A 27,792-nucleotide genomic window follows, 5' to 3' on the forward strand; every position below is an offset into this window, starting at 1 on the left:
ATTCATTTACAGGTAAGAAGTTATGAGAGCGTTGAGCGTCAACAGCAACACCAACAGGTAACCAAATGGACCCTCAGAGTTAAATAAACACTGAGGACTTTTACTGCGCAGCGTTCCAGAGACTTAAAAAAAATTGCATAAATAACTGCGGTTCCCTTATTCATTGAAGTGAAAGAGTTGGGACGAGAATTATCACTGTCGTAAAGTGTTGCATAGCCTCGGAAACCCAGACGTTTTATTTCCTGGAAGAAAGAAAAAGTGTTGCACGACACCGGTGGTTGCTATGCGTAATGCTTTACGACAGAGCGTGTTTTCTGGAGGTCAGAGGTATGATGATGGAAGCAGCCTAACATTTAACTACAGTTTAGAACAGGATCATTACATCACAGCCTCAAATATCATATTGATTATCGATCATCGACCAACTGATCAACATCGGTTGTTTCCCTGTGTGTGTGTGTGTGTGTGTGTGATTGCATCACTGTGTTAGCTAGGTTGCTAACGTCAGCTAGCAGGGTTCACTGACAGTTCAGACAGTCACCATGGACAACAGCCCACCAGGGGGGTCCGCCGGGGGGTCCGGGGGCTTCAAGTCCGGCCTGGGGAACCTGTTCGGAGGCAGTGCTCCAGAATACTCCCACTCAGAACTGGCTGGGGTTCCATGTAAGTATACATCTTTACAGTCTGTGCTAAACGATGCTAACATGATGCTAATGGGAGGTTACAGTTAGTCTGTACATGGTGTTCCGTCAGAATGTGTTGCCCTCCGACCCAGTACACTTATTATGACTATAATATTATAGGCTCTGTCTGTCTGTCTGTCTGTCTGTCTGTCTGTCTCTATCTGTCTGTATGTCTCTGTCTGTCTGTCTGTCTGTCTGTCTGTCTGTCTGTCTCTATCTGTCTGTGTCTGTCTGTATGGCTGTCTGTCTGTCTCTATCTGTCTGTCTGTCTGTCTGTCTGTCTGTCTGTCTGTCTGTCTGTCTGTCTGTCTGTCTGTCTCACCGTTCGATTATCCAAACAGTATTTCTCTAGCTGATGATCTCTAGCTAATATTAGATTTTATTTAATGATTTGTTGTGATATTTAAACATTGTTTGTATTACAGTTATTATATTTCAAAACAACAAGTGTTTGGTTTGAATCCTCGGTTAACTTGGAAGGGGCACATATTCTGACAGGGATAGTATAGTGGCAGTGGCAACATATACATACATACATACATACATACATACATACATACATACATACATACATACATACATACATACATGCATACAGTACATACATACATACTACATACATTGTAGTTTTAGTAAAAACAGAGAGATGTGTTGTGTGAGTGCTGTCCACGGCGGCTCAGTGACGTCATGTTTTGGGTGATCACCTCTTCACCGAAAACTGGACCATGAATAGGCATAATGAAGAAGAGGTGATCACCGAAAACGGTGGTCACCTTTTCACCTAAAAGTGGAGCCTTAACCGTGTCCGTGGGAGGTGTCCTGTTCCTGTACTGATAATTGACTCCCATGTGTAATAATTGTCATTTCAGTGACTGGGATGAGTCCTCTGTCACCGTATCTCAACGTGGACCCTCGCTACCTGGTACAGGTGAGTCGTCAGTCATGGCTGCTTTATTTTTATTTTGTATTCAATACTTTTATTAGTCAGAAATGTAAATGCCAGACATTTTAGGGCAGGCTAAAAGGAAAGCACTAAATGAGTCCAAATAACACCTGTCAATAATATTGAGGTCTTTTTCAGGTCTGTTTTTAAAAGAAACCAGTGATCCAATATTTTACAATTTACAATTTAGGCATTTAGCAGATGCTCTTAATCCAGAGCGACTTACATTAGGCAAGAACAAAAGCATGGGAATACATCACATATATAAAATGCATTTATCATGAAACATGCGTAAGCTAAGAACGTAACTAGAACATATCTATCTATCTATCTATCTATCTATCTATCTATCTATCTATCTATCTATCTATCTATCTATCTATCTATCTATATATCTATTTTAAAGGTCTGTTAGGTCGTTCCACATTTTGTTGGCAGAGCAGAAGAATGACAATTGTCCCTTGTTTATTCTATGCCTGGGTGGCTTGGGAACGGCCTGATTAATCAATTAATTGTTAATATTGAATTCTATCAATCAATCAATCAATCAAAACTTTATTTGTATAGCACATTTCATACAGCAAGTGCAACCCAATGTGCTTCACAGATTTACAAATATAAAAGAAATTAAAGGGAAATGGAAAAAACAAAGAAGGAAAAAGAAAACATTGGAAAACATTACAAATACCTAAAACAAGGATAATGATATGACCTAATTAAAAGCAATGCTAAAAAGGTATGTCTGTGGATTCAGAGAGCCGCAGGTTTACAGGCTAGTAATCGATTTTCATTTTGGACACTTTTACACATTCCTAGGTGGTACCAGATCTAATGTTGTCGCTCCCTCTAGTGTTGTGGCTGTGGGCGTCACTCACTTTGGGGAGGTAGTTAGTCAGGTATGATTTTGACGGTATTGATGGCATTGAGGCCGTAACTGACCCTCTGGCTATCTTAAACTAAATACCAATCCCATTTTGAATTCCTTAATCCTGTCTTCGACCCTGAGCCACCCCAGACTAGCAGAGTGTGTTAGGTGGAACCATCCTGTCTTCTACCCTGAGCCGCCCCAGACTAGCAGAGTGTGTTAGGTGGAACCATCCTGTCTTCTACCCTGAGCCGTCCCAGACTAGCAGAGTGTGTTAGGTGGAACCAGGGGTCCTGTGTTCTACCCTGAGCCGCCCCAGACTAGCAGAGTGTGTTAGGTGGAACCATCCTGTCTTCTACCCTGAGCCGTCCCAGACTAGCAGAGTGTGTTAGGTGGAACCATCCTGTCTTCTACCCTGAGCCGTCCCAGACTAGCAGAGTGTGTTAGGTGGAACCATCCTGTCTTCTACCCTGAGCCGTCCCAGACTAGCAGAGTGTGTTAGGTGGAACCAGGGCTTTAGGCCCATCAATTAAGTAGTCAAATCAGTTTGTTTTGGGAGGTCTGAAGCTTAGTTTTTTGTGTTTAGCAGGTGAGAGAAGAGTACAGAGTAGACCGACTGATTCCAGACTTTTTGGTCCAGAAGAGCATGTCTCCTTTCTTAGACATATTCTTGTATAAGCAATGAATCTGAGTATTATATATGACTAAATGAACAGTTGTAATGTGCTGTGGTGTGTATATATCAGTGAATGAACAGTTGTAATGTGCTGTGGTGTGTATATATCAGTTGTAATGTGTATATATCAGTGAATGAACAGTTGTAATGTCCTGTGTATATATGAAATGATTACTATATTTACCCAGGGTATCTGGGCTAATCTCAAGATCTTGTTTCCAGCCAGGCCCTGCTCATAGAACATTTCATCGTAGTGGTTCAATGCCTTGTTCAAGGGCACTTCAGCGGTGGTAATTTTAACGTGTCGGACTGCTGATTCGAACTGGCGACCTTCCGGTATCAAGACCGCTCCGCAATCCGTTCGGCCACCGCTGCCACTGTGCCATATGACTGAATGAACAGTAGTAATGTGCTGTGGTGTGTATATATCAGTGAATGAACAGTTGTAATGTGCTGTGGTGTGTATATATCAGTGAATGAACAGTTGTGGTGTTTTGTGTTTCTAGGACAACGACGAGTTCATCCTGCCTACGGGAGCCAATAAGACTAGAGGACGCTTCGAACTGGCCTTCTTTACCATCGGAGGCTGTTGTATCACTGGTGAGACATTATTATTAATATTTACATTATTATTTACTACTGGAGGCTGTTGTATCACTGGTGAGACATTATTATTAATATTTACATTATTATTTACTACTGGAGGCTGTTGTATCACTGGTGAGACATTATTAATAATATTTACATTATTATTTACTACTGGAGGCTGTTGTATCACTGGTGAGACATTATTAATATTTATATTATTATTTACTATGGGAGGCTGTTGTATTACTGGTGAGACACCATTATTAATATTACAGAGCTTTTGCTAAAAAATAGCAGGTCGACAAGCTCACAACGTGTTGCGTTGCAACGCGTTGTGAGCTTGAAACGAGCATGTTTCTGTCTTGGAGTTCACTCCATATTAAAATAAACGTATTGAAATATGAATGTAACATAGAAGGATGTTTAAAGTTGTGTTCCTGGTGTCTTTAGGGGCAACGTTTGGGACGCTGAACGGCCTGAGGATGGGACTGAAGGAAACCAGAGACATGTCCTGGTCCAAACCTCGCAATGTACAGTAAGTATGACCTTACTGGTCCAAACCTGGCAACGTACATTAAGTATTAATGACTTTATACTGGTCCAAACCTAGTAACATACAGTGAGGATGACAGGATTCTGTTAGTTAGATAAGTTAACTTCTACTAACCCTCCTCTTCCTCCAACAGGATTCTGAACATGGTGACGAGGCAGGGAGCATCATGGGCCAACACCCTGGGCTCTGTGGGTAAGCTCTTCAGCAGGTTTTCTGAAAAACCTATGTTTCTATTATCAGTGCTGCTCAACTTTTTCCATGTCAAGGAGCCCCAGAATTATCTGTATTTGGCCGCAGACCCCCATCTGAAAATATGTAGTTCCAGGGACCGCCCCAGAACCACAGATATGAGTTAAAAACGTTCGCTCTGAAAGAATATATATTCAAAGATTTGTGACACAAAAATAGCAGATCTACAAGGTCGTAGTGCGGCACTCGGTGCCGCGCTATGAGCTTGTAGATCTGCTATTTTTCAATAGCTAAAGTATAACATAATGCTTAAAACACCAAAAGGGGTTCCCGTACAGAATGGGTTAATACATTATAGGCGTTTGGAATGGTGGAATGTGGAATGGTTATTGTAAAAAATAAAGTTGTACAATATGACTTTAAATGATTATAAAAAAAGAGAACATGCCAACAGCTGCTTAAACCTAGCTTGTTTCTGAACACACTGGTCCAGTGCAGTGTTACTGTACTCACTGTATATTTGATTATGCCACACCTCGTTGAAAATGAATCACGAGGCACGTCAGTCGCTCCCCCGCCTGAATAGCGTATATCGTTTCTACGTCCGAGCATAGACATGGTAACGTCCATCAAATCATAGTACCCCCCCCCCCCCCCCCCCCCCTCAAAAAATAAAAAAAGTTTTTTTTTTTTTTTTTACTCTGTCCCAAAAATTGAGGAGACACTGGGGAGGCACTGTGGGGACACTGGGGAGGCTCTGTGGAGGCACTGGCGGGATACTGGCACTGGGGAGACACTGGGGAGGTACTGGGGAGGCACTGGGGAGGCACTGGGGGGGCACTGGGGGGACACTGGGCAGACAGAGTTGGGACAGAGTAAAAAAATAAATAAATAGTTAAAGTTTTTTTTTTGTGGCGCCCCTCCCCCATGGCGCTCGAAGCCGCCGCTTCGTCGGCCTGTAGGAAGAACCGGGCCTGATAGTACATAGGTGTTCAATCAAAGCAAATGGCACAAACAATATTAGTTTGCCTCTTCTACAAAAAAATAAAGTTACAATTTACTGTCGCGTGTTGCCATTCTCTTGTACTTGTATTATTTCCCACCACGGAGAACCCTTGCATCTCGGAGGACAGGCAGGACGGGCAGTGTCGGTAGGCCAATCAGAGGCAGGGGGGCGTTACCATGTCTATGCTCAGTGTCGGTAGGCCAATCAGAGGCAGGGGGGCGTTACCATGTCTATGGTAGGCCAATCAGAGGCAGGGGGGCGTTACCATGTCGATGCTCAGACGTAGAATAGATATACGCGCCTGAATAGGCCTCAACTGTGTGCAGCATATGTGATGATGTCACTTCCTGTTCCAGCGTTGCTGTACAGCATCTTTGGGGTGGCGATAGAGAAGGCCAGAGGAGCGGAGGACGACATTAACACCGTGGCTGCTGGAACGCTCACTGGGATGCTGTTCAAATCTACAAGTAGGTTATACTGCCCCCTGCTGGAATGGTTGTCGTTGTGTCTCTGTCCTCGCGTGGTTTTCGAGGCGTAGCGTGCGGGGGCCTGGTAGCGATGTTTCTCACAGGTGTATGGTTGTTTATTGTCGTGTTGTGTTGTGTTTCAGGTGGTCTTCGAGGCGTAGCGCGCGGAGGTCTGGTGGGCTTGGCCATGTCCGGCGCCTACGCCCTCTACAACAACTGGGAACACATCGGAGGCTCCAGCCCGTCCTCCAGGCTGTACTGAACTCCCCCCACGCATCGGACACAGACACAGGGCCAAAATACGGACAGAGCTCCCTCCTTGTCCTCCCCCTGCCCGCCATCAGAGTGAGAGAGAGAGAGAGTGCACGGCTTTTAACCACAGCGCGGCGACGGCACGGACTGGTCAAACGCTGTGCACTGGACATGGAGCTGGTCCTGTCACCCAACCCTCCCCTCCCCCTCCATTCCCCCATTCACCACCGGGTGGGTCCCTGGTGTTAAGGTTAGGAGCTTTCTGGGAAGCAGGGGAAATGACTGAAAACTGAAAGAATTGTGAAAGAAATGGACTAAAAAATTCAACTTGGAATTTCTTCTCCCTTCGTTGTCGATCTCATATGAGGACCGACCTACAAAAGAGTTTATCGAAGTAGTGGATCTTTTTGTTTGTTTGTTTGTTTGTTTTGTTTCGTTATCGAAATCACTTCAGAGAAGTTCTTACTTCGCTGAACACCAAAATGTTGAGACGCGTACATTGGTCTGTGTTCGCCCCCCCCTCCAAATCCTCCTGTCCCGTAGCAGAATCCTCCTGGGTCTCGGGCCGCGACGCCCACAATGGCAAACGGCCTTAACATTCAAGCTCTGTTCTAATCATTTTGTATTTATTGCGACTGTATTCACAGCGAGTGCTGGTTTATTTTCCTGTGTGTGAGTCTTCTTGAACTGTACTGGAAGTGCGCGTTGTGTTCTGTGAAAACGCTGGACCCTTTGTTGTAGAGTACCGAAGTCCTGACGTCACTTGCTCATCCCCCCCCCGGCGGGTCACGGAAGTCCTTTCTCTATGGAGAATAACGTTGGCTCATCTTAGAACCGTCTCATGTGAGAATTGTGGTCCAAAAATAAATAAACAAACAAAGCGATATTGTGACTTGTCAGGGAGGTGGCTCTGTATCGTTGTCAGGGAGGTGGCTCTGTATCGTTGTCAGGGAGGTGGCTCTGTATCGTTGTCAGGGAGGTGGCTCTGTATCGTTGTCAGGGAGGTGGCTCTGTATCGTTTACAATAGTGAGTCCTCATATTGTGACTTGTCAGGGAGGTGGCTCTGTATCGTTTACAATAGTGAGTCCTCATATTGTGACTTGTCAGGGAGGTGGCTCTGTATCGTTTACAATAGTGAGTCCTCATATTGTGACTTGTCAGGGAGGTGGCTCTGTATCGTTTACAATAGTGAGTCCTCATATTGTGACTTGTCAGGGAGGTGGCTCTGTATCGTTTACAATAGTGAGTCCTCATATTGTGACTTGTCAGGGAGGTGGCTCTGTATCGTTTACAATAGTGAGTCCTCATATTGTGACTTGTCAGGGAGGTGGCTCTGTATCGTTTACAATAGTGAGTCCTCATATTGTGACTTGTCAGGGAGGTGGCTCTGTATCGTTTACAATAGTGAGTCCTCATATTGTGACTTGTCAGGGAGGTGGCTCTGTATCGTTTACAATAGTGAGTCCTCATATTGTGACTTGTCAGGGAGGTGGCTCTGTATCGTTTACAATAGTGAGTCCTCATATTGTGACTTGTCAGGGAGGTGGCTCTGTATCGTTTACAATAGTGAGTCCTCATATTGTGACTTGTCAGGGAGGTGGCTCTGTATCGTTGTCAGGGAGGTGGCTCTGTATCGTTAGGGTTAGGGTTGTCAGGGAGGTGGCTCTGTATCGTTGTCAGGGAGGTGGCTCTGTATCGTTGTCAGGGAGGTGGCTCTGTATCGTTGTCAGGGAGGTGGCTCTGTATCGTTGTCAGGGAGGTGGCTCTGTATCGTTGTCAGGGAGGTGGCTCTGTATCGTTGTCAGGGAGGTGGCTCTGTATCGTTAGGGTTGTCAGGGAGGTGGCTCTGTATCGTTAGGGTTGTCAGGGAGGTGGCTCTGTATCGTTGTCAGGGAGGTGGCTCTGTATCGTTGTCAGGGAGGTGGCTCTGTATCGTTTACAATAGTGAGTCCTCATATTGTGACTTGTCAGGGAGGTGGCTCTGTATCGTTGTCAGGGAGGTGGCTCTGTATCGTTGTCAGGGAGGTGGCTCTGTATCGTTGTCAGGGAGGTGGCTCTGTATCGGAGGTGGCTCTGTATCGGAGGTGGCTCTGTATCGGAGGTGGCTCTGTATCAGAGGTGGCTCTGTATCGTTTACAATAGTGAGTCCTCATATTTGATAGTCTGTTTCTGGCGGGAATTGTATTAATTCGACGGCGGTAACGTTAGTGTTTTCTCGCCGTCGGTTGACAAAGTTCCAGGATATCAAACACGTCTAAGGGAATTCAGAATGGAGGATGAGAAAAAGAAACGTGACCCAGGCAGGCAGGATGCCTAAATGACGTCAGACTTTGGTGCTCTATTATTAGTAGACATAATACTAATATACATAATAAAATATAAAATAAAACCATGGGAAAAACGTAACTGTGAGTTTTGCTTTAAAGGTTTTATTGCACAGAATGTAGACGGGTAGATCAGTCAGTCTGAAAAAAGTGTGTTCGAGAAGGACGACGATCCACGTCGACCACAACACAGTCAAATCCTCAGAGTTGATGCAACTCAAAGAGCGTATGAATGGAACCAAATGGACCTATTTGGGTCCATTTTGCACACCCCGAGTTACGATGAAAATAAAAAATGCAGTTCTTTGCTCACAATCATAGTTGATGCTGTATAGCACCAAGGATTCTAAATGGCATTTTGTCACAATGCGTTGTGTACTCAGGATTTGACTGTAGTGTAGTGTGTTACTGTGTGGGACCGCCGTAGAGGTACATAGGGCTGGGAAATAAAAACCCACTTAATTATATTTATGTAGGGTTTATCCAATAATTAAGAAGCAGGTTTTATCCTGGGGAAAAAAATGAAAAAGTATGATTTTATTTTATAATCAACTACTGATTAACCAATTAGCCTTACATTATATTCTTTGTTGCATAATGGTGGCGCAGAAAAAAAAGAAAGAAAAACGTGACAGAATTGATCTGCTAATTAAAATAAAAGAGTTCAGACATTGAGCTAAAAGTGTAAAACATTGTGATAGTGGAGTCATAATTATGGCCCAGCCCTAGTAGTATTAGTACACGCTATATATTATATATACCACATAATCTATTCTAAACAATTTAACAACACAATAACTTACAGTCTATTGCACATCAGAGACGTATTTACAGATAATGTGACTGATAATGCTGTATTAAAGCCTGTTGAAAGTGTCATGGAAGAGCCTGTTGGCTCCATTTTTGTCACCACTAAACTCCTTATCCCTAAACTTCTAAACCTCTTATCCCTGAACTTCTTTGCCTTTTTTTTTTTTTTTTTACCATTTTGCAAAACATTTTCGAATAGTTAAAATGGCCAGTCTACAAGCTCACAACGTGTCAATGTAGATTGGCTAGTTGAGCTATTCAAAAATGTTTTTCAAAATGGTAAAAAACTAAAAAAAAGGCAAATAGTTTAGGGATAAGGGGTTTAGCGTGGATGAAAATGGAGCCCTAAATGTACAAAGTGTAATGGAAAAGGAGGGACATTCACCACGTCATCTATCTGTCTCCAAACAGCTAGCTAAACGCTACAGCTAGCTAAATGCTACTCAGCAAGCAGTGGTGGAAGTACTTTTATTTAATGTTGAGTTGCTTTTACTTTAGTATTTCCATTTGTGATACTTTTATCATTTATATGCTTCTACGCCACTACATCTCAAAAGGCGAAAGTACGCTGTGCTTTTAAAAAACATGTATTACTCCATTACGATTCTTTGACAGCTGTAGTTACTATAAGTTACTTTGTAGCGTTGTATTATTAATTATTACAAAATGTACCTTAACCCTATTTTATACTTTGGCTAAACAAAAAATAGCCCAATCTACAAGCTTGGCGTTGCTTTTAGAGCTGCTCTACTTTCAAAAGATGTTGGTAGATGTTTTCCTGCCAATACTTTAGTACTTTAACAAAAGTATTGGTTATATCTTTGAATACAGGCCTTGTACTTGTAACAGAGTATTTGTATATATTGTGGTATTGCTGCTACTTTTTACTAAAGTAATACAATAGGAGCACTTTTGTTTTCCACCACTGCTAATAATGAGGAATCCATCAACTGGAACAGAGCGAGAGAGAGTTCTCATGCTGGCCACAGGGTGGCGTAGTTTGCCCTGACGCTCAGTGCAGGAAGAAGTCTCTGATGCGAGTGGCCTCGATCCAGGGGATGTAGGTTCCGGTGCGGGTGAACACGCTGGGCTTGTTCTCCACCGTGCAGCCGATGGGCCCGAAGCTCACCACCCCGTGGACCTCCCAGCGGTCCTGGTCCTGCTGGCACAGCAGAGGACCTCCCGAATCACCCTGGAGAGAACATGGAAGAGGAGGTGAGGGGAATGTACACCATGCAACACCACCCTAACCCTAACCCCAATCACCCTGGAGAGAACATGGAGGAGGTGAGGGGAATGTACACCATGCAACACCACCCTAACCCTAACCCCAATCACCCTGGAGAGAACATGGAGGAGGTGAGGGGAATGTACACCATGCAACACCACCCTAACCCTAACCCCAATCACCCTGGAGAGAACATGGAGGAGGTGAGGGGAATGTACACCATGCAACACCACCCTAACCCTAACCCCAATCACCCTGGAGAGAACATGGAGGAGGTGAGGGGAATGTACACCATGCAAAAAAAAAATAATGTACTTCATTCACTCCTCTATTTATAACACTTATAATTCATTCACTCATCTGTCCATAACTCTTAGATTTAATTCACTCATCTATCCATAACAGAATTTCACTTGTGTACTATTTAGTACAATGTGTTACGGGTATTTTACTATTATATAAATACTCAGTCTAACCCTAGCCCATTCATACTGTAGTCCCCCAAGGCTCTGTACTTGGTTCCCTCCTTTCTTTCTCCCTCTACACCAAATCTCTCAGTCACACAACGTGTCACACTGCGGGATGCACACGCAGATCCCACGCACCAAAGGGATGCACACACAGATCCCACGGGATGCACACGCAGATCCCACGCACCAAAGGTCCGACATCACTCGTCCCTCCTGACATGCATTTGGTCCGACATGTGTTGCGCCGTGCTTGCGGTTAGGGTTATGTTAGGGTTTTGGGTAGGGTGTCGGTCTAATGGCAGTCGGACCGTTAGGGTTTTGGGTAGGGTGTCGGTCTAATGGCAGTCGGACCGTTAGGGTTTTGGGTAGGGTGTCGGTCTAATGGCAGTCGGACCGTTAGGGTTTTGGGTAGGGTGTCGGTCTAATGGCAGTCGGACCGTTAGGGTTTTGGGTAGGGTGTCGGTCTAATGGCAGTCGGACCGTTAGGGTTTTGGGTAGGGTGTCGGTCTAATGGCAGTCGGACCGTTAGGGTTTTGGGGTAGGGTGTCGGTCTAATGGCAGTCGGACCGTTAGGGTTTTGGGGTAGGGTGTCGGTCTAATGGCAGTCGGACCAATAGTTTGTACCCTCACACTGCAACGTGTTGTGGGGATTGTAGATCTGCTGTTTTGTTTTGGGAGGAGAGAACACGCCCACAGCATTCCCAGCGGGAATCGAATCCAGGACCTTAAGTTATATACAGTGTAGCTGTGAGGCGGCAGCACTACCGACTGTGCCACCGTGCCCCCCACATCACTGAGGCTGCAGCACTACGGACTGTGCCACCGTGCCCCCCACATCACTGTGAGGCTGCAGCACTACCGACTGTGCCACCGTGCCCCCCACATCACTGAGGTGGCAGCACTACCGACTGTGCCACCGTGCCCCCCACATCACTGTGAGGCGGCAGCACTACCGACTGTGCCACCGTGCCCCCCACATCACTGTGAGGCTGCAGCACTACCGACTGTGCCACCGTGCCCCCCACATCACTGTGAGGCTGCAGCACTACGGACTGTGCCACCGTGCCCCCCACATCACTGTGAGGCTGCAGCACTACCGACTGTGCCACCGTGCCCCCCACATCACTGTGAGGCTGCAGCACTACCGACTGTGCCACCGTGCCCCCCACATCACTGTGAGGCTGCAGCACTACGGACTGTGCCACCGTGCCCCCCACATCACTGTGAGGCGGCAGCACTACCGACTGTGCCACCGTGCCCCCCACATCACTGTGAGGCTGCAGCACTACCGACTGTGCCACCGTGCCCCCCACATCACTGTGAGGCTGCAGCACTACGGACTGTGCCACCGTGCCCCCCACATCACTGTGAGGCGGCAGCACTACGGACTGTGCCACCGTGCCCCCCACATCACTGTGAGGCGGCAGCACTACCGACTGTGCCACCGTGCCCCCCACATCACTGTGAGGCTGCAGCACTACCGACTGTGCCACCGTGCCCCCCACATCACTGTGAGGCTGCAGCACTACCGACTGTGCCACCGTGCCCCCCACATCACTGAGGCTGCAGCACTACGGACTGTGCCACCGTGCCCCCCACATCACTGAGGCTGCAGCACTACCGACTGTGCCACCGTGCCCCCCACATCACTGTGAGGCTGCAGCACTACCGACTGTGCCACCGTGCCCCCCACATCACTGTGAGGCGGCAGCACTACCGACTGTGCCACCGTGCCCCCCACATCACTGTGAGGCTGCAGCACTACCGACTGTGCCACCATGCCCCCCACATCACTGTGAGGCTGCAGCACTACCGACTGTGCCACCGTGCCCCCCACATCACTGTGAGGCTGCAGCACTACCGACTGTGCCACCGTGCCCCCCACATCTTCTGTTTCTAATAGTAGTTATTAACAGTTACCTGGCAGGCGGCCGGTGGGCCAGAGGTGTCTCTGAAGCCGGCACAGATCATGGAGTCTCGGACGCGGTCGCCCCAGAACTTCTTCTGCTTACACGTCTTGTAGTCGATGATGGGCAGACGGGCCTGGTTCAGAGCCTCGGCCAGGGACACGTTCTCCTTCCCACCTGGACAACAATATATACACATTATTCTGTTCAGAGCCTCGGCCAGGGACACGTTCTCCTTCCCACCTGGACAACAATATATACACATTATTCTGTTCAGAGCCTCGGCCAGGGACACGTTCTCCTTCCCACCTGGACAACAATATATACAAATTATTCTGTTCAGAGCCTCAGCCAGGGACACGTTCTCCTTCCCACCTGGACAACAATATATACACATTATTCTGTTCAGAGCCTCGGCCAGGGACACGTTCTCCTTCCCACCTGGACAACAATATATACACATTATTCTGTTCAGAGCCTCGGCCAGGGACACGTTCTCCTTCCCACCTGGACAACAATATATACACATTATTCTGTTCAGAGCCTCGGCCAGGGACACGTTCTCCTTCCCACCTAGACAACAATACACATTATTCTGTTAAGAGCCTCGGCCAGGGACACGTTCTCCTTCCCACCTGGACAACAATATATACACATTATTCTGTTCAGTCTCAGCCAGGGACACGTTCTCCGCCCCAGCCAGTGACCCAGCAGTACTAACTCACCCCTGGTATCGCCCCAGCCAGTGACCCAACAGTACTAACTCACCCCTGGTATCGCACCAGCCAGTGACCCAGCAGTACTAACTCACCCCTGGTATCGCCCCAGCCAGTGACCCAGCAGTACTAACTCACCCCTGGTATCGCCCCAGCCAGTGACCCAGCAGTACTAACTCACCCCTGGTATCGCCCCAGCCAGTGACCCAACAGTAGTGTCCCGGCTTGAGGCTGGTCTGCTTGCGCGGCAGGCAGGCGTAGCGGATGTGGTTGGTGGGCACGATGTCCGTGGCGGCCTTGACCAGGGCGATGTCGTAGTCCAGCTCGCTGTGCGTGGGGTAGCGGAAGTGCTCGTGGCGGTAGATGCGCTTCACGGGGAACGTCCGCTCGGCCGTCTCGGAGCGCTTCAGCTGATGTTTCCCCACCACGATCCTCCAGCTGCCTGCGTCCTCCGCTTTACCCCTGAGACGTGGAGAGAAAGGTACTCAGTTTTCACTTAAGTAAGACGACAGCGCTGCGTTTCCTCATGCAGATCGGCTACTTTCGCCGTTTGATAACTTTGATTTGTCCATAATGTTGCCGCTAAGGGGCTCCGCAGCAGCAGCACGCATGCAACTCGAGGACGCACACACGGGAGCTCGTTATTAAGCGGCAGAGAAAATTCTTAGGAGGATTCGCTTGGCACTTTCTGGCACATTTTGTTGTCCTTTTCTGCGTTTTGCGCTACGCGTCTGTGCCTCTTGTTCGTATGCCTAGCGACGGTAAAGGCGCAATGCGCCATTTACCTTTTTTTATTTTTAAAATAAATTCGTGCCAGGGACTTTTGCGCTACTCAGTGTAACTTTATAGCTTTATATTTATTAAATGAACATCCTAAAATGTCAATGGTTACTTCTGGAAGCAGTGAGCAGCAGTGAGGACTGTGTGCGCTACTAAATGGTCTTACTTCTGGAAGCAGTGAGCAGCAGTGAGGACTGTGTGCGCTACTAAATGGTCTTACTTCTGGAAGCAGTGAGCAGCAGTGAGGACTGTGTGCGTTACTAAATGGTCTTACTTCTGGAAGCAGTGAGCAGCAGTGAGGACTGTGTGTGCTACTAAATGGTCTTACTTCTAGAAGCAGTGAGCAGCAGTGACGACTGTGTGCGCTACTAAATGGTCTTACTTCTGGAAGCAGTGAGCAGCAGTGAGGACCCAGTTCTTGTGGATCAGAGTTCCTCCACACACGTGAATGTAGTGTTTACTGCCTCTGGGACGAACCTGAGGGGAGAGCAACAGCGCAGCCTGCTGGTCAACAATACACCTTGGGACTAAACACTGTAGATTTAAGTTGATATCACATCTTCTGAGAATCTCATGATTCCAGCGCTTCACTGTGTGTTTACTCTGCCGTTAATATAACACATCTTCTCCAGTACTGTTACTGTACCTGTAGAGAGACCTGCCACGGCCAGGAGTGAGGCCTGGCTTCATTTCCAGAGACGATCCTCTCAACCATGCTGGGCTTAAAGTGGGGTCTGCCACAGTCCTTGGGCCAGTCTATGGAGAGAACACATGTTAAAGATATATGTTAAACAGTCCTTGGGCCAGTCTATGGAGAGAACACATGTTAAAGATATATGTTAAACAGTCCTTGGGCCAGTCTATGGAGAGAACACATGTTAAAGATAGGTCTGCCACAGTCCTTGGGCCAGTCTATGGAGAGAACACATGTTAAAGATATATGTTAAACAGTCCTTGGGCCAGTCTATGGAGAGAACACATGTTAAAGATAGGTCTGCCACAGTCCTTGGGCCAGTCTATGGAGAGAACATACATATACAGATATATGTTAAACAGTCCTTGGGCCAGTCTATGGAGAGAACACATGTTAAAGATATATGTTAAACAGTCCTTGGGCCAGTCTATGGAGAGAACACATGTTAAAGATAGGTCTGCCACAGTCCTTGGGCCAGTCTATGGAGAGAACATACATATACAGATATATGTTAAACAGTCCTTGGGCCAGTCTATATGGAGAGAACACACATATACATATATATATTAAAGATAGGTCTGTTAGCTCAACCGTCTGATCACCTAGGCTGCTGAACCAGCCTGACTGTGCTGCGGGTTCGACTCCCGATCCCGACGGCCTTAGCCCCCCATCTCTCTCCCCATTTCCTGTCTAAAAAAAAACCTTGTGTTGGGGCTTGAGGGGTCAGGGGGTGTATGCGGTGTTACTCACCCAGGTGTAGGACCTTGTGTTGGGGCTTGAGGCCAGGGGTCAGGGTGTATGAGGCGGCAGGCTGGGAGGCCGCTACGGCCAGCAGCAGGAGCAGCAGCGGTCCCCGCGGGACGAGCGGTGGGCGACCGGGAGGTGACATCGTCTTCCACGGAATAACCGAGCCGCACGCCGCCGCTCGCTATTTATACCGGGCAAGCCTCACAAACGCACACACAAAGAACGACAACAACACCCCCGCCACGGGGTTGTGTCACAACAAAGGCCCAGAGCTGGATTGTTCTCCTGGTGGGTTTGGTGGAGTTACCAGTGTTACAGCGAGGGAGAGAGATAGAGAGAGAGAGACATAGAGAGACACAGAGAGAGAGAGTGGCTTCTGGAGGTTTCATCAGCACTTTCACACATGTACATATAGAACAGACACAGTACATACATGATCACTGCAAATGGACATGTGCACGCACGCACACACGCACGCACGCACGCACGCACGCACACACGCACGCACGCACGCACGCACGCACTTAACTGAGTGTAGTGGCGTAGCCGTAGAGCACTGAAGTCTGTTGTAATTTACACATCCTACCAGGCTTGTATTCCTCCCATTCTGAATTCCCATAGACTCTTTTTTTTAAAAATATTGCGTCAAATAAGAACCGTGTTTAAAAGAATAAACACATGATCCCCGACGTGGTTTGACTCGTATGGATATGAAGAATCCACTGACGGACAGAAATATGATAATGTTATATTACTGTTATATTACTGTTATATTACTGTTATATTACTGTTATATTACTGCGGCTGCTGCAGAATTAGTTCCATTTTCGCTAGAAACAGACTGCATCAAATATGAGTGACTGACTATCGTAAACAACTTTAAGATGAGCCCAAGTTATTCTACATATAGAGAAAACCCTCTGCGAGCCACAGGGGATCAGCGAGTGACGTCAGGACCAGGGGATCAGCGAGTGACGTCAGGACCTCTGCGAGCCAGGGGATCAGCGAGTGACGTCAGGACCTCTGCGAGCCAGGGGATCAGCGAGTGACGTCAGGACCTGTACTCAGTGTTACTTTGCCCATCCTGGAGTGAACGTATAGCTGTCCCCTCATGGTCTATTCATTGATTAATCGGTCAGTTTGGTCTCAGTCGACCAATAATTAGTGTTTTTGTGTATCATTTCCAACAGCCGGAGTCCATTAATTTGAAATCAACATGAGAACCTTATGTTTTCCACCTCACCAACCCTTATAAGGCTGATCTTTACACAGCAAACACACTCGTTGTTTAAATCAACCAGATTAGTGGATAAATTCCTATGACTATTAGTCGACAAAAGTAGTGGACAAAAGTCGTGGACTCTTTAGGACAAACCCTTTCTTACGTTTTGTACTTCCATTGATGGGACACACACACACACACAGAGACACACACGCACGCCTCCATGTTGTTTGTTGTCCCTAAACAGTGAAATATGACAACAATAAGTGAGTTCAGTGGAAGCAGCTAGTTAGGCCAGTGAATGAGAGAGAATGTGCCCGCTCATCTGTACCTCTGGGCTGGCTGAATGCATCATACCATCATACCACCTCCCTCCCTCCCTCACTCCCTCCCTCCCTCCCTCCCTCACTCCCTGGTTCAACAAGTTTACACCTTACTCGACTTTACGCTCTCTGTTGGTCCAGAGAGAGAGAGAGAGAGCATAATGCTAACGTCTCCTGTATGGATGTATAAATGATGAAAATGCACAATCTTTTTATAGTTTCACGATATAGGTATTACGCAAAGTGTGAATGTAACACAGCTGTGTTTATGCCTTTTATTTTATTCCTATTTATATTCAATATTGATGTGTACATACATTGTTTTATCTTGTTCCACTTTTGCTTTGGCAATGTAAAACGTACGTTCTCTCATGCCAATAAAGCTCCTTGGAATTTGAATTGAATTGGGAGAGAGAGGCAGAGAGAGACAGAGAGAGAGGGGCAGAGAGAGAGAGAGGGGAACGGAGCGGGGAGCGGGGTCTGTGAGTGAGAGCGGGTTGCCTGATGTGTCCTGTTTTTGGAGCAAATAAGCACGTGAATGAAATGACAATGGTTTATTCATCTTAAAACAAAATGCTTTGAACTGCGTGTTGTTACATTGCGTGTTCCTTTGTAAACGGTGTCCCCATTGTGTAAAGTACACGAACGGACGGACCACAACAATATGTTTTGGTTTTACAGCGTAAAAAAACGAACTCTTGATCCGACCTGAACTTGACCGCTGGTGATTTGAGCATGTGTTTAACATGAAAAAGAAACACATGTTGAAGAACCATAGCATGTTTGTTCAGTCCATCGACTATGACCAAAGAACCATAGCATGTTTGTTCAGTCCATTAACTATGACCAAAGAACCATAGCATGTTTGTTCAGTCCATCGACTATGACCAAAGAACCATAGCATGTTTGTTCAGTCCATTAACTATGACCAAAGAACCATAGCATGTTTGTTCAGTCCATCGACTATGACCAGTTGACCACGCAATGAAGTCGAGTCCACATTGACTCAATAATTCACTGGTTCACTTTACACTTTTTGGAGAGAATGTAAACGGACGGAATGTCGAACAATTAAAGCCTTTTTCATAATGTTACAATGACATGCCCGTTACAGGCCTAATGACAGTGGTAACAAGAACTGCACTCTGTCGAGTGCCTACTTGCACACTAGTAGGCCATAAATGGCCTACTAGTGCGCAAGCAGAGCATGCAAGTACTGTCGACCGCTACGAACTTTCAAATCTCAGCCTCTCTGTAAAACATTGAAATCAAATACTAAAGTCGGGTTATATAACTGGCTGTCAATGGTGACTACGATATGTTTCAATATTGGTTGGGTAACAGGTAACGTATGTATGTATACATGTATGTAAGTTGAAAGTTGAAAGTACTATACTGTGGTCTTTTTTATGTGACCATCTTTTATGTGACCATTTTTTACGTCACCATCAATACCTACCAAGCATACACGTGCATTCGTACCAGCACGACCACAACACTTGCGCGCTCTGCTTGCACACGTAACAAGATGAGGAACTGCTTCAGAGAGATGCAGAAAGATTAGGATATATTCAGGATTTTCAAGGTTCATAAACCTGTCTGTGTCTCATAGGAGGGCTGTGGGCAGTTCAGAAACCTGTCTGTCTCATAGGAGGGCTGTGGGCAGTTCAGAAACCTGTCTGTGTCTCATAGGAGGGCTGTGGGCAGTTCAGAAACCTGTCTGTGTCTCATAGGAGGGCTGTGGGCAGTTCAGAAACCTGTCTGTCTCATAGGAGGGCAGTGGGCAGTTCAGAAACCAGTCTGTGTCTCGTAGGAGGGCTGTGGGCAGTTCAGAAACCTGTCTGTGTCTCGGCTGTGGGCAGTTCAGAAACCTGTCTGTGTCTCATAGGAGGGCAGTGGGCAGTTCAGAAACCAGTCTGTGTCTCATAGGAGGGCTGTGGGTAGTTCAGAAACCTGTCTGTGTCTCATAGGAGGGCTGTGGGCAGTTCAGGAACCTGTCTGTCTCATAGGAGGGCTGTGGGCAGTTCAGAAACCTGTCTGTGTCTCATAGGAGGGCTGTGTCAGAAACCAGTCTGTGTCTCATAGGAGGGCTGTGGGCAGTTCTGAAAGCTGTCTGTGTCTCATAGGAGGGCTGTGGGCAGTTCAGAAACCTGTCTGTGTCTCATATGAGGCCTGTGGGCAGTTCAGAAACCAGTCTGTGTCTCATAGGAGGGCTGTGGGCAGTTCAGATACCTGTCTGTGTCTCATAGGAGGGCTGTGGGGCAGTTCAGAAACCTGTCTGTGTCTCATAGGAGGGCTGTGGGCAGTTCAGAAACCTGTCTGTGTCTCATAGGAGGGCTGTGGGGCAGTTCAGAAACCCGTCCACCAGTGTGAAAATGGAAACCGTCGTTCTCATGATAATACAAATCTAAATATTTAAAAAAAAGAAAATCTGCCTAATGATGATTTACAGTCAAACATTTAGTCAAAAAAAAGGGATGGAAATATATATTTTTTTTTAAAAACAATCGGTGATCGGGTCCCAAACAACCTGATCGGATCACCTGTAGATCCCACCACCCATACAGGGGCTTATAGGGTCCCACAGCACCCATACAGGGCCTTCTAGGGTCCCACAGCACCCATACAGGGCCTTCTAGGGTCCCACAGCACCCATACAGGGCCTTCTAGGGTCCCACAGCACCCATGCAGGGCCTTCTATCTAGGTTCAGTCGTGTTGTTTTCGGGACATCCCACACCACCCGGGTTTCGTTAACGACTTCATGACGCTCTTCGTCCTGCCGCTGCGTCCGCTCCCGCGGCGGAAAGACGTCTTCCGCTGCGTCTCAACGACCCCCTCGTCGAGTCCGTACGCTTCCTGGTTCTCTCCTTCGCCGCCGCGTTCTTTCCCTGCCGAGTCTGCCGCGTCCCCCTCGCCATCGTGGCGTCCACACGTCTCTCTTCCTGCTCCTCCTTCGGCCCCTTTACCTCCCTCTCTCACGGGCTGCCTCTCTGCCTTTCCCTCCTCCTTCTCCCCCTGTGGCTGTCCCTCCTTCTCCCCCTGTGGCCGTCCCTCCGTCTCGCGCTCCGTCTTCCCCGCGGTAGCTTCCTCCACCGTGGAGGTTCCAGCGTCGACCATCACCGCCGGGATTCTGGCCACCTTGGCGACGATCTGCTTGACCACGCCGGGCTTCCTGTGGGCCTTCTTCTTCCTCCTCTGCTCCCCGGGGCTGTGGTTGTCCTTGCTGTTCTGGAGGTCCAGGTGTCTCAGCTCCATGGGGCTGTGGGTGTCCGTGTCCTTGCTGTTCTGGATGTCCAGGTGTCTCAGCTCCATGGGGCTGTGGGTGTCCGTGTCCTTGCTGTTCTGGATGTCCAGGTGTCTCAGCTCCACGGGGCTGTGGGTGTCCGTGTCCTTGCTGTTCTGGATGTCCAGGTGTCTCAGCTCCACGGGGCTGTGGGTGTCCGTGTCCTTGCTGTTCTGGAGGTCCAGGTGTCTCAGCTCCATGGGGCTGTGGGTGTCCTTGCTGTTCTGGAGGTCCAGGTGTCTCAGCTCCCCGGGGCTGTGGGTGTCCTTGCTGTTCTGGAGGTCCAGGTGTCTCTGGATGGCCGTGCTCAGCTCCCCGGGGTCCAGGCCGGCTCCGTACACGTCCCACGTCATCCCGTCCTCGTCCCACTGCACCTAAAACATACGAGACAAGGGATGGATGTAGAGCATCTATGCAGGAAGACTAGATTTCAGTTCCATGTTTGACCAGAGTGGTCCTCTGTTTTTGTATGAAAGGTGTTCATAAAACATGAAATTAGGAAGGCCTAATCCACCCTCTGCCTTGGATCTTTCAAGGCTGGCTTTTTTTTTATCCGAGAAGAGGATTTATTCCAGATGAAGGTGGATATTATACGATCAAGCTGGATAAAGAATGATTTTGGAAGATACATGGGGATCATTTGGAATAAATATGAGAATCTGGGTAGTATATACATTTTTATTGAATTTATACGGCCTGCTAGAGAGAATGGGAGTTTTGACCAGCGTTCCAAGTCGCTCTTTGTGGTATCCAGAAGGGGTTTGAAGTTCTGGCTGTAAAGTGCTTTGAATGAGCTAGTAACCTTTATGCCTAAAGGATTCACGTTCTAATTTAAATGGAAACTGGTTATAGCTATCAAGTTTTGCTAGGTTATTGACTGGGAATAGTAGGCTTTTGGAGAGGTTTAGTTTATAGCCGGATAATTTACCGAACCTCTCTAAGAGGTCCAGAAGGTTAGGCAGAAGCACATCGTCCGCATAGAGCCAGATTTTGTGGTTAGTTCCAAGCCTGTTAATTCCCTGGTGGGCTCTGACAGCTATAGCTAGAATTTCAACCACAAGATCAAACAAGTATGGGGACAAACAGCATCCCTGCCGGTTTTCCCTATGGAGGGGAAAGTAATCAGAGGTAATGCCATCTGTACGTACAGAGGCCATCGGATCTGTATAAATAATTTTAATCCATTTAAGGAAGGTTTGTCCAAACCCGAACCTTTCCAAGGCTAAAAGTGTCTCCATTCAATTGTGTCAAACGCTTTTTCGGCAATAACTTCCGGTTCCAGGTCTGGGTTGGGTGCATACATGATGTTCAATAGTCGCCTCAAGTTAAAGAAGGATTGGCGCCCCACTATAAAACCTGTTTGGTCCTGATCGATGATAGTGGGTATTATTTTTTCCAGCCGGTGCGCTAATATTTTTGTGACTATTTTATAATCTGAACAAAGAAGGCTGATTGGTCTATAGGACCCACAGTCCAGGGGGTTCTTGTCCTTTTTCAGTATAACCAAAATGGTAGCCTCGGAGAGAGAGCGAGGTCATTTTTAGCCTTCTTCAAATGCTTCCTCATACATTGACTTTAGCCGGGGCTAGTTTAACACCAAATGTTTTGTAAAAGTCAGTTGGGAGACCATCTGCTCCAGGAGCCTTCCCGCTTTGCATTGTATTGATTGCCTCAATTATGTCAGACACCGAAATAGGCCTGTCGAGGGAGTTTTTTCTAATTATCTAAGTTGAGTCAACCTCTGATTCAGAACAGTATAAGTTAGAGTAGAATAGTTTGAACTGGTCATTTATAGTCTTTGGGTTGCAGGATGTGGAGTCTGGACCGGTGTTTATTTCAGAAATGTAATTCTTGGCTGCTTCCCGTTTAAGTTGATGGGCTAACATCTAACTGTTTAACTAAATAACTCACTAACTAACCTGCTTCATGCTGCCCCTCCTGCTCCGCTCCTCTCCCCTCAGGCAGGACCTCCTCCTCCCCCTGACCCGGGGAGAGCTGACCTCCCATAGCGACTCCTCGCTCCCATCGTCCTCGTCCTCCTGGTCCTGGCCGTTGACGGGGAACATGCTGGAGGACGGAGACACCAGGTTGTAGGTGGAGTCTAGCACGGGGCAGTGAAGGCTCAGCCTGGATCCGGGCGGTGATCCCAGGCTGGCCTCGGAGTAGAAGGAACCGGCGATGCACCAGGCGCCCGCCGTGTAGTCCGTCTGCGCAGCCCCGTCTGCCAGCTGCGGCTGCGACGTCATCTTCCCTCCCTCCGACATCCCGCCCCACTCGTGTCTCGCCGCCAAAAGACTCCTCTGAGGTCCAGGTCCCGGCGACGACTCCTTCGGGCTCGGAAGAACCCCTGTCCCCGATTGGTGGTTGGTGGCGTTTCCCCGGCAGTAGCCGTCCAAGCGCGAGTCGCTCAGGAACGTGACCATGGGCGACCTGATGTGAGCGCGGTATGGGGAGACTGAGGCCCCTTTCTCCGCTGAGGGGTCGGGTGACGTCGACCTCTGAACGCCTGCAGCGTTCTCACCCTCGCCACCCGTGGACACCGTGCTTCCAGGTCTTCCAGCCAGGTCCTGCAGCCCTTGAGCAAGGCATTGAGACTCTGGTAAAACCCGCTCAAATGCACCTCCCTCCTCCAGTGTAATGGAGGAAGAGATGGGGGTGGTGTCAGAGGGAGAGATGGGGGTGGTGGGGCTGACGGAAGGCAGGGGAGAGCGAAGGATGTGTGTTTGGTCGCTTCCTGGACTCGGGAGCTGTGGACGTCCAGGGGTGTTTGGGAGCTGTGGACGTCCAGGGGTGTTTGGGTCCGAGGGTGGTGGTGCTGGGAGCAGCATCATCAGGAGTGAGGCTGGGGGAGTCTGGCAGGGTGAGGGAGGGGGTGGCAGGGCCCAGGGTGAGGTGGCGTCGCCCTCTGGAGGTGGGGGTGTGCAGCACGAGGAGGGCTCACGTGCGTCCTCCTGGTGGCGGGCCCGGCGGTGCGCCGGTGACGCCAGGGGCGAGGGTAAGAACGGGGGCGGCGACCTGAAAACGAAATGTAAAAATCTGGTTTTGGGTGACCACAGGGGCTTTGAGGTTAGTGGGGTTGTGGGAGACCTGGGTGGGGTTTTGGGAGACCCCGGTGGGGTTGTGGGGGACCTGGGTGGGGTTCTGGGGGACCACGGTGGGTTTGTGGGGGACCACAGTGGGTTTGGGGTTTTGGGTGACCACAGGGGGTTTGAGGTTGTGGGGGACCTGGGTGGGGTTCTGGGGGACCACGGTGGGTTTGAGGGGGACCACAGGGGGTTTGAGGTTGTGGGGGACCTGGGTGGGGTTCTGGGGGACCACGGTGGGTTTGAGGGGGACCACAGGGGGTTTGAGGTTGTGGGGGACCTGGGTGGGGTTCTGGGGGACCACGGTGGGTTTGAGGGGGACCACAGGGGGTTTGAGGTTGTGGGGGACCTGGGTGGGGTTCTGGGGGACCACGGTGGGTTTGTGGGAGACCACAGTGGGTTTGGGGTTTTGGGTGACCACAGGGGGTTTGAGGTTGTGGGGGACCTGGGTGGGGTTTTTGGGGACCACAGTGGGTTTGTGGGGGACCACAGTGGGTGTGGGGTTTTGCGGGACCACAGTGGGTTTCTGGCAGTCCTCAGTGGGGTTGTGGGGGACCCGGCCGGGAAGGGAAACCGTGTGCTGGGCGAGGGGGTGTTTTGGGAGTGCAGCGTGGCGCTGGGTGGCGAGGGGGCGGGGCGGGGTGGAGGGGTGTTTTGGGAGTGGAGTGTGGCGCTGGGTGGCGAGGGGGCGGGGCTGGGTGGAGGGCGGTTTTGGCAGTGCGTGCTGTCGCTGCTGCTTCGCCTCAGGTCCAGAGCCGTCGCCCACGCCGGGTCGCGCTTCACGTGCGGCGGCTGCGTGCCCGCCAGCTCCACGGCCATGGAGCTCTTGGACAGCGAGAAGATGGGCGAGAAGATGGGTGACCGATCGCCGTCGTCCAACCTCTCCCCCTCCTCGCACTCCATCCCGCCTTCCAGGGAGGAGGAAGTGATGCGCTGCACCCCGCCTTCCAGGGAGGAAGTGATGCGGTGCGTCCCGCCTTCCAGGGAGGAAGTGATGCGCTGCACCCCGCCTTCCAGGGAGGAAGTGATGCGGTGCGTCCCGCCTTCCAGGGAGGAAGTGATGCTCTGCGTTCCGCCTTCAAGGGAGGAGGAAGTGATGTGGTGCGTCCCGCCTTCCAGGGAGGAAGTGATGCGGCCTCCGCTCCGGCCGTGCCTGGAGGATGAGGCAGGGCGCCAGGGCGTCGCCATGGTAACCACACCTGATCACCTGCAAAGGAAAGTAAAAGGGAAATGTTTACCTTTTTTTGAGTGGTGCAACCACTCCAAGGAACAGCAATGTCCCTATGTCCATGCACGTGTCCACGTGTCCCTATGTTTAGAGTACCAGTAGGGGCAAAAGTGGCGCTGTTGTGCTAGAAACAGAGAGAGAGAGATAGTGTTGCACTGTTGCCTGCTAATTACAGAGAGAGAGAGAGAGAGAGAGAGATAGATAGAGATATGTCTGCTAATTCCCCCACACATGTAGTAACTCTGTCATTTCTCGACCGTTTTGGACGGGGCTGGCACCCTGGGCGCATTCCTGTGGGTCTGGAAGTTCCGGGGACCCCCACACGGAGTTGCACCACTCAGTTCACATGGGTGTGATTTTTGTATAACTCAAAGAGAAAGTTTCTTTACTTCTATTTTTCTATAACTCCCTTCAGCCTATGAATTTCAGTTAGGTCAGATTACACAAAGTTAAATGAATTTGAGTGAATTTTCAAAGGTTGCCATAATCTATGCTCCGTTGATGATCTGAATATATTTATAGGACCACAATGGACTTTTTTATTATCCTTTTTAGCCTGGATGTCATACTGTACCTCGAGGTCAAGTTTATTTTTTTGGTCATTTAAAATAGATATCTCTTTGCTGTTTACACATAACGTATAGTCAATCAATCAGTCAATCGATCAGAAGCCACAAATCACTTTAACACATGACATGTGTGCTGTTTAATTATACTGAGGGCAACATTGTTCTCTCTCTCTCTCTCTCTCTCTCTCTCCTCTCTCTCTCTCTCTCTCTCTCTCTGTCTCTCTCCCTCTCTCTCTCTCTCTCTCTCTCTCTCTGTCTCTCTCCCTCTCTCTCTCTCTCTCTCTCTCTCTGTCTGAGTGAGATTAACAGTCAGGACTTTGCTGTGGCAGACACTGAGGTCACACAATGTCCCGCCGTCATTAAGCTCAAACCTCTACAGCCACGTCCCTTTCTCTACCTCTAACCCAAACTGACCTGGGATCAGACCACTGTGTGTCAAACCTCTGCCACGTCCCTTTCTCTACCTCTAACCAAAACTGACCTGGGATCAGACCACTGTGTGTCAAACCTCTACCATGTCCCTTTCTCTACCTCTAACCCAAACTGACCTGGGATCAGACCACTGTGTGTCAAACCTCTACCACGTCCCTTTCTCTACCTCTAACCCAAACTGACCTGGGATCAGACTACTGTGTGTCAAACCTCTACCATGTCCCTTTCTCTACCTCTAACCCAAACTGACCTGGGATCAGACCACTGTGTGTCAAACCTCTGCCACGTCCCTTTCTCTACCTCTAACCCAAACTGACCTGGGATCAGACCACTGTGTGTCAAACCTCTACCACGTCCCTTTCTCTAGTCCCAAACTGACCTGGGATCAGACCACTGTGTGTCAAACCTCTACCACGTCCCTTTCTCTACCTCTAACCCAAACTGACCTGGGATCAGACCACTGTGTGTCAAACTCTACAGCCACGTCCCTTTCTCTACCTCTAACCCAAACTGACCTGGGATCAGACCACTGTGTGTCAAACCTCTACCACGTCCCTTTCTCTAGTCCCAAACTGACCTGGGATCAGACCACTGTGTGTCAAACTCTACAGCCACGTCCCTTTCTCTACCTCTAACCCAAACTGACCTGGGATCAGACCACTGTGTGTCAAACCTCTGCCACGTCCCTTTCTCTACCTCTAACCCAAACTGACCTGGGATCAGAGCACCGTCTGTCGTGGTGACTGAAGCCCAACACTAGCCTGTGTTCAGGTCTGTAGTCGGTACAGGAATCATAGACTGAACATGAACTCTCTGTAAAGCCTTACCTGTCTGTGCTTTGTTCCTCGTCTTGTCCTGAATCCTGATTCATGTTCCAGAAACCAGTTGGAACTAAATTACGTCTCTCTCTCTCTCTCTCTCTCTCTCTCTCTCTCTCTCTCTCTCTCTCTCTGTCTCGCTCTCCCCTCTTCAATCCCTCGCGTCTTAAGAAGATCAGCTTGTTTCCGAGAGCTCTGCTCTCTCTCGGACGTTGAGCGTGATCACCTCATCTTTGACGTTGACGTGCAAACGGTGCCCCAGACAGTGACTTGTGTGTAGCCTAGACATTTGATACAGAGACAGTCATGGCGGCAAGACTATTTTTTATTTTATTTTTAAATCCAAAATGAGTTAATTGCACACATAGTCCAAAACTGGTGGGCCAAACTGAACAAACAATATGTCAATTTGAAGCTATGATTTCCTGCTTTCATATGACATGGACAAAACAAATGAAAATAAAAAATATTATATATTTTATCCTCGGTCAGAAACGGTCACATATATCTGTGTGCAGTGGTGGAAGAACTGATTTATGTTTTTTTAAAGTAAAAAAATATACCACGATATTATAACAATACTCCGAGTAAAAGACCTGTATTCACTATTTAACTTTGTGTAAAAGAACAAAAGTATTAGCCTCAAAATATACTCACAGTGCCAAAGTAAAAGTACTCAGTTTGTTCAAAACGTGTCAATGGTTTTTCCAAAGATAGCAGATTTACAAGCTCTCAATGCATCACAACGTGACATGCTGTGAGCTTAGAACCTAGTCCCCCCCCCCCCCCCCCCCCCCAAGTAGTCTACTAATAACATGGGGTTTAAGTGGTCAACGTGTAGGTTTTGAAATACTAATCTAAATCTATGAAGTAACTACTAACTACACGCTGTCAAATAATTGTAGTGGGAATACTCAAGTAAAATAAAATAAAA

The 27,792-nt window shown here is 48.4% G+C and overlaps 2 protein-coding genes across 5 annotated transcripts; one reads left to right on the forward strand and one right to left on the reverse strand.

Moving 5' to 3' along the window:
- Positions 1–212: 212 nt before the first annotated feature.
- On the forward strand, positions 213–7,358 carry timm23a (translocase of inner mitochondrial membrane 23 homolog a (yeast)). 4 transcript variants are annotated; one of them, XM_079492418.1, is made up of 8 exons: positions 213–327; positions 495–663; positions 1,553–1,611; positions 3,674–3,767; positions 4,206–4,290; positions 4,442–4,500; positions 5,860–5,970; positions 6,114–7,119. In XM_079492418.1, exons 2-8 carry the CDS (start codon positions 543–545, stop codon positions 6,230–6,232), a joined length of 648 nt encoding a protein of 215 aa, XP_079348544.1. In that variant the 5' UTR covers positions 213–327; positions 495–542; the 3' UTR covers positions 6,233–7,119. The 4 variants fall into 4 exon arrangements, 2 of the variants coding, with proteins under 2 accessions (XP_079348544.1, XP_079348543.1); XM_079492417.1 differs by having other exon boundaries at positions 238–327; positions 491–663; XR_013788769.1 differs by adding an exon at positions 7,227–7,358 and having other exon boundaries at positions 275–663; positions 6,114–7,126.
- Positions 7,359–10,322: 2,964 nt separating this feature from the next.
- LOC306915942 (chymotrypsin-like elastase family member 2A) lies at positions 10,323–16,041 on the reverse strand (the record flags this gene model as incomplete). The annotated part of the gene is made up of 6 exons (XM_079493613.1): positions 10,323–10,549; positions 12,976–13,139; positions 13,860–14,140; positions 14,841–14,935; positions 15,105–15,214; positions 15,903–16,041. 6 exons carry the CDS (start codon positions 16,039–16,041, stop codon positions 10,370–10,372), a joined length of 969 nt encoding a protein of 322 aa, XP_079349739.1. The 3' UTR covers positions 10,323–10,369.
- Positions 16,042–27,792: the final 11,751 nt, after the last annotated feature.

The sequence above is a fragment of the Electrona antarctica genome (assembly GCF_951216825.1).
Source record: "Electrona antarctica genome assembly, chromosome: 22".
Taxonomy (NCBI): domain Eukaryota; kingdom Metazoa; phylum Chordata; class Actinopteri; order Myctophiformes; family Myctophidae; genus Electrona; species Electrona antarctica.

Excerpts from the sequence above, each read along its gene's own strand:
- timm23a (XM_079492418.1), top strand. The coding sequence starts at position 543 with ATGGACAACAGCCCACCAGGGGGGTCCGCCGGGGGGTCCGGGGGCTTC. Across the intron at positions 664-1,552 it reads AGAACTGGCTGGGGTTCCAT|TGACTGGGATGAGTCCTCTG; the intron begins GTAAGTATACAT and ends TTGTCATTTCAG. Across the intron at positions 3,768-4,205 it reads CGGAGGCTGTTGTATCACTG|GGGCAACGTTTGGGACGCTG; the intron begins GTGAGACATTAT and ends TGGTGTCTTTAG.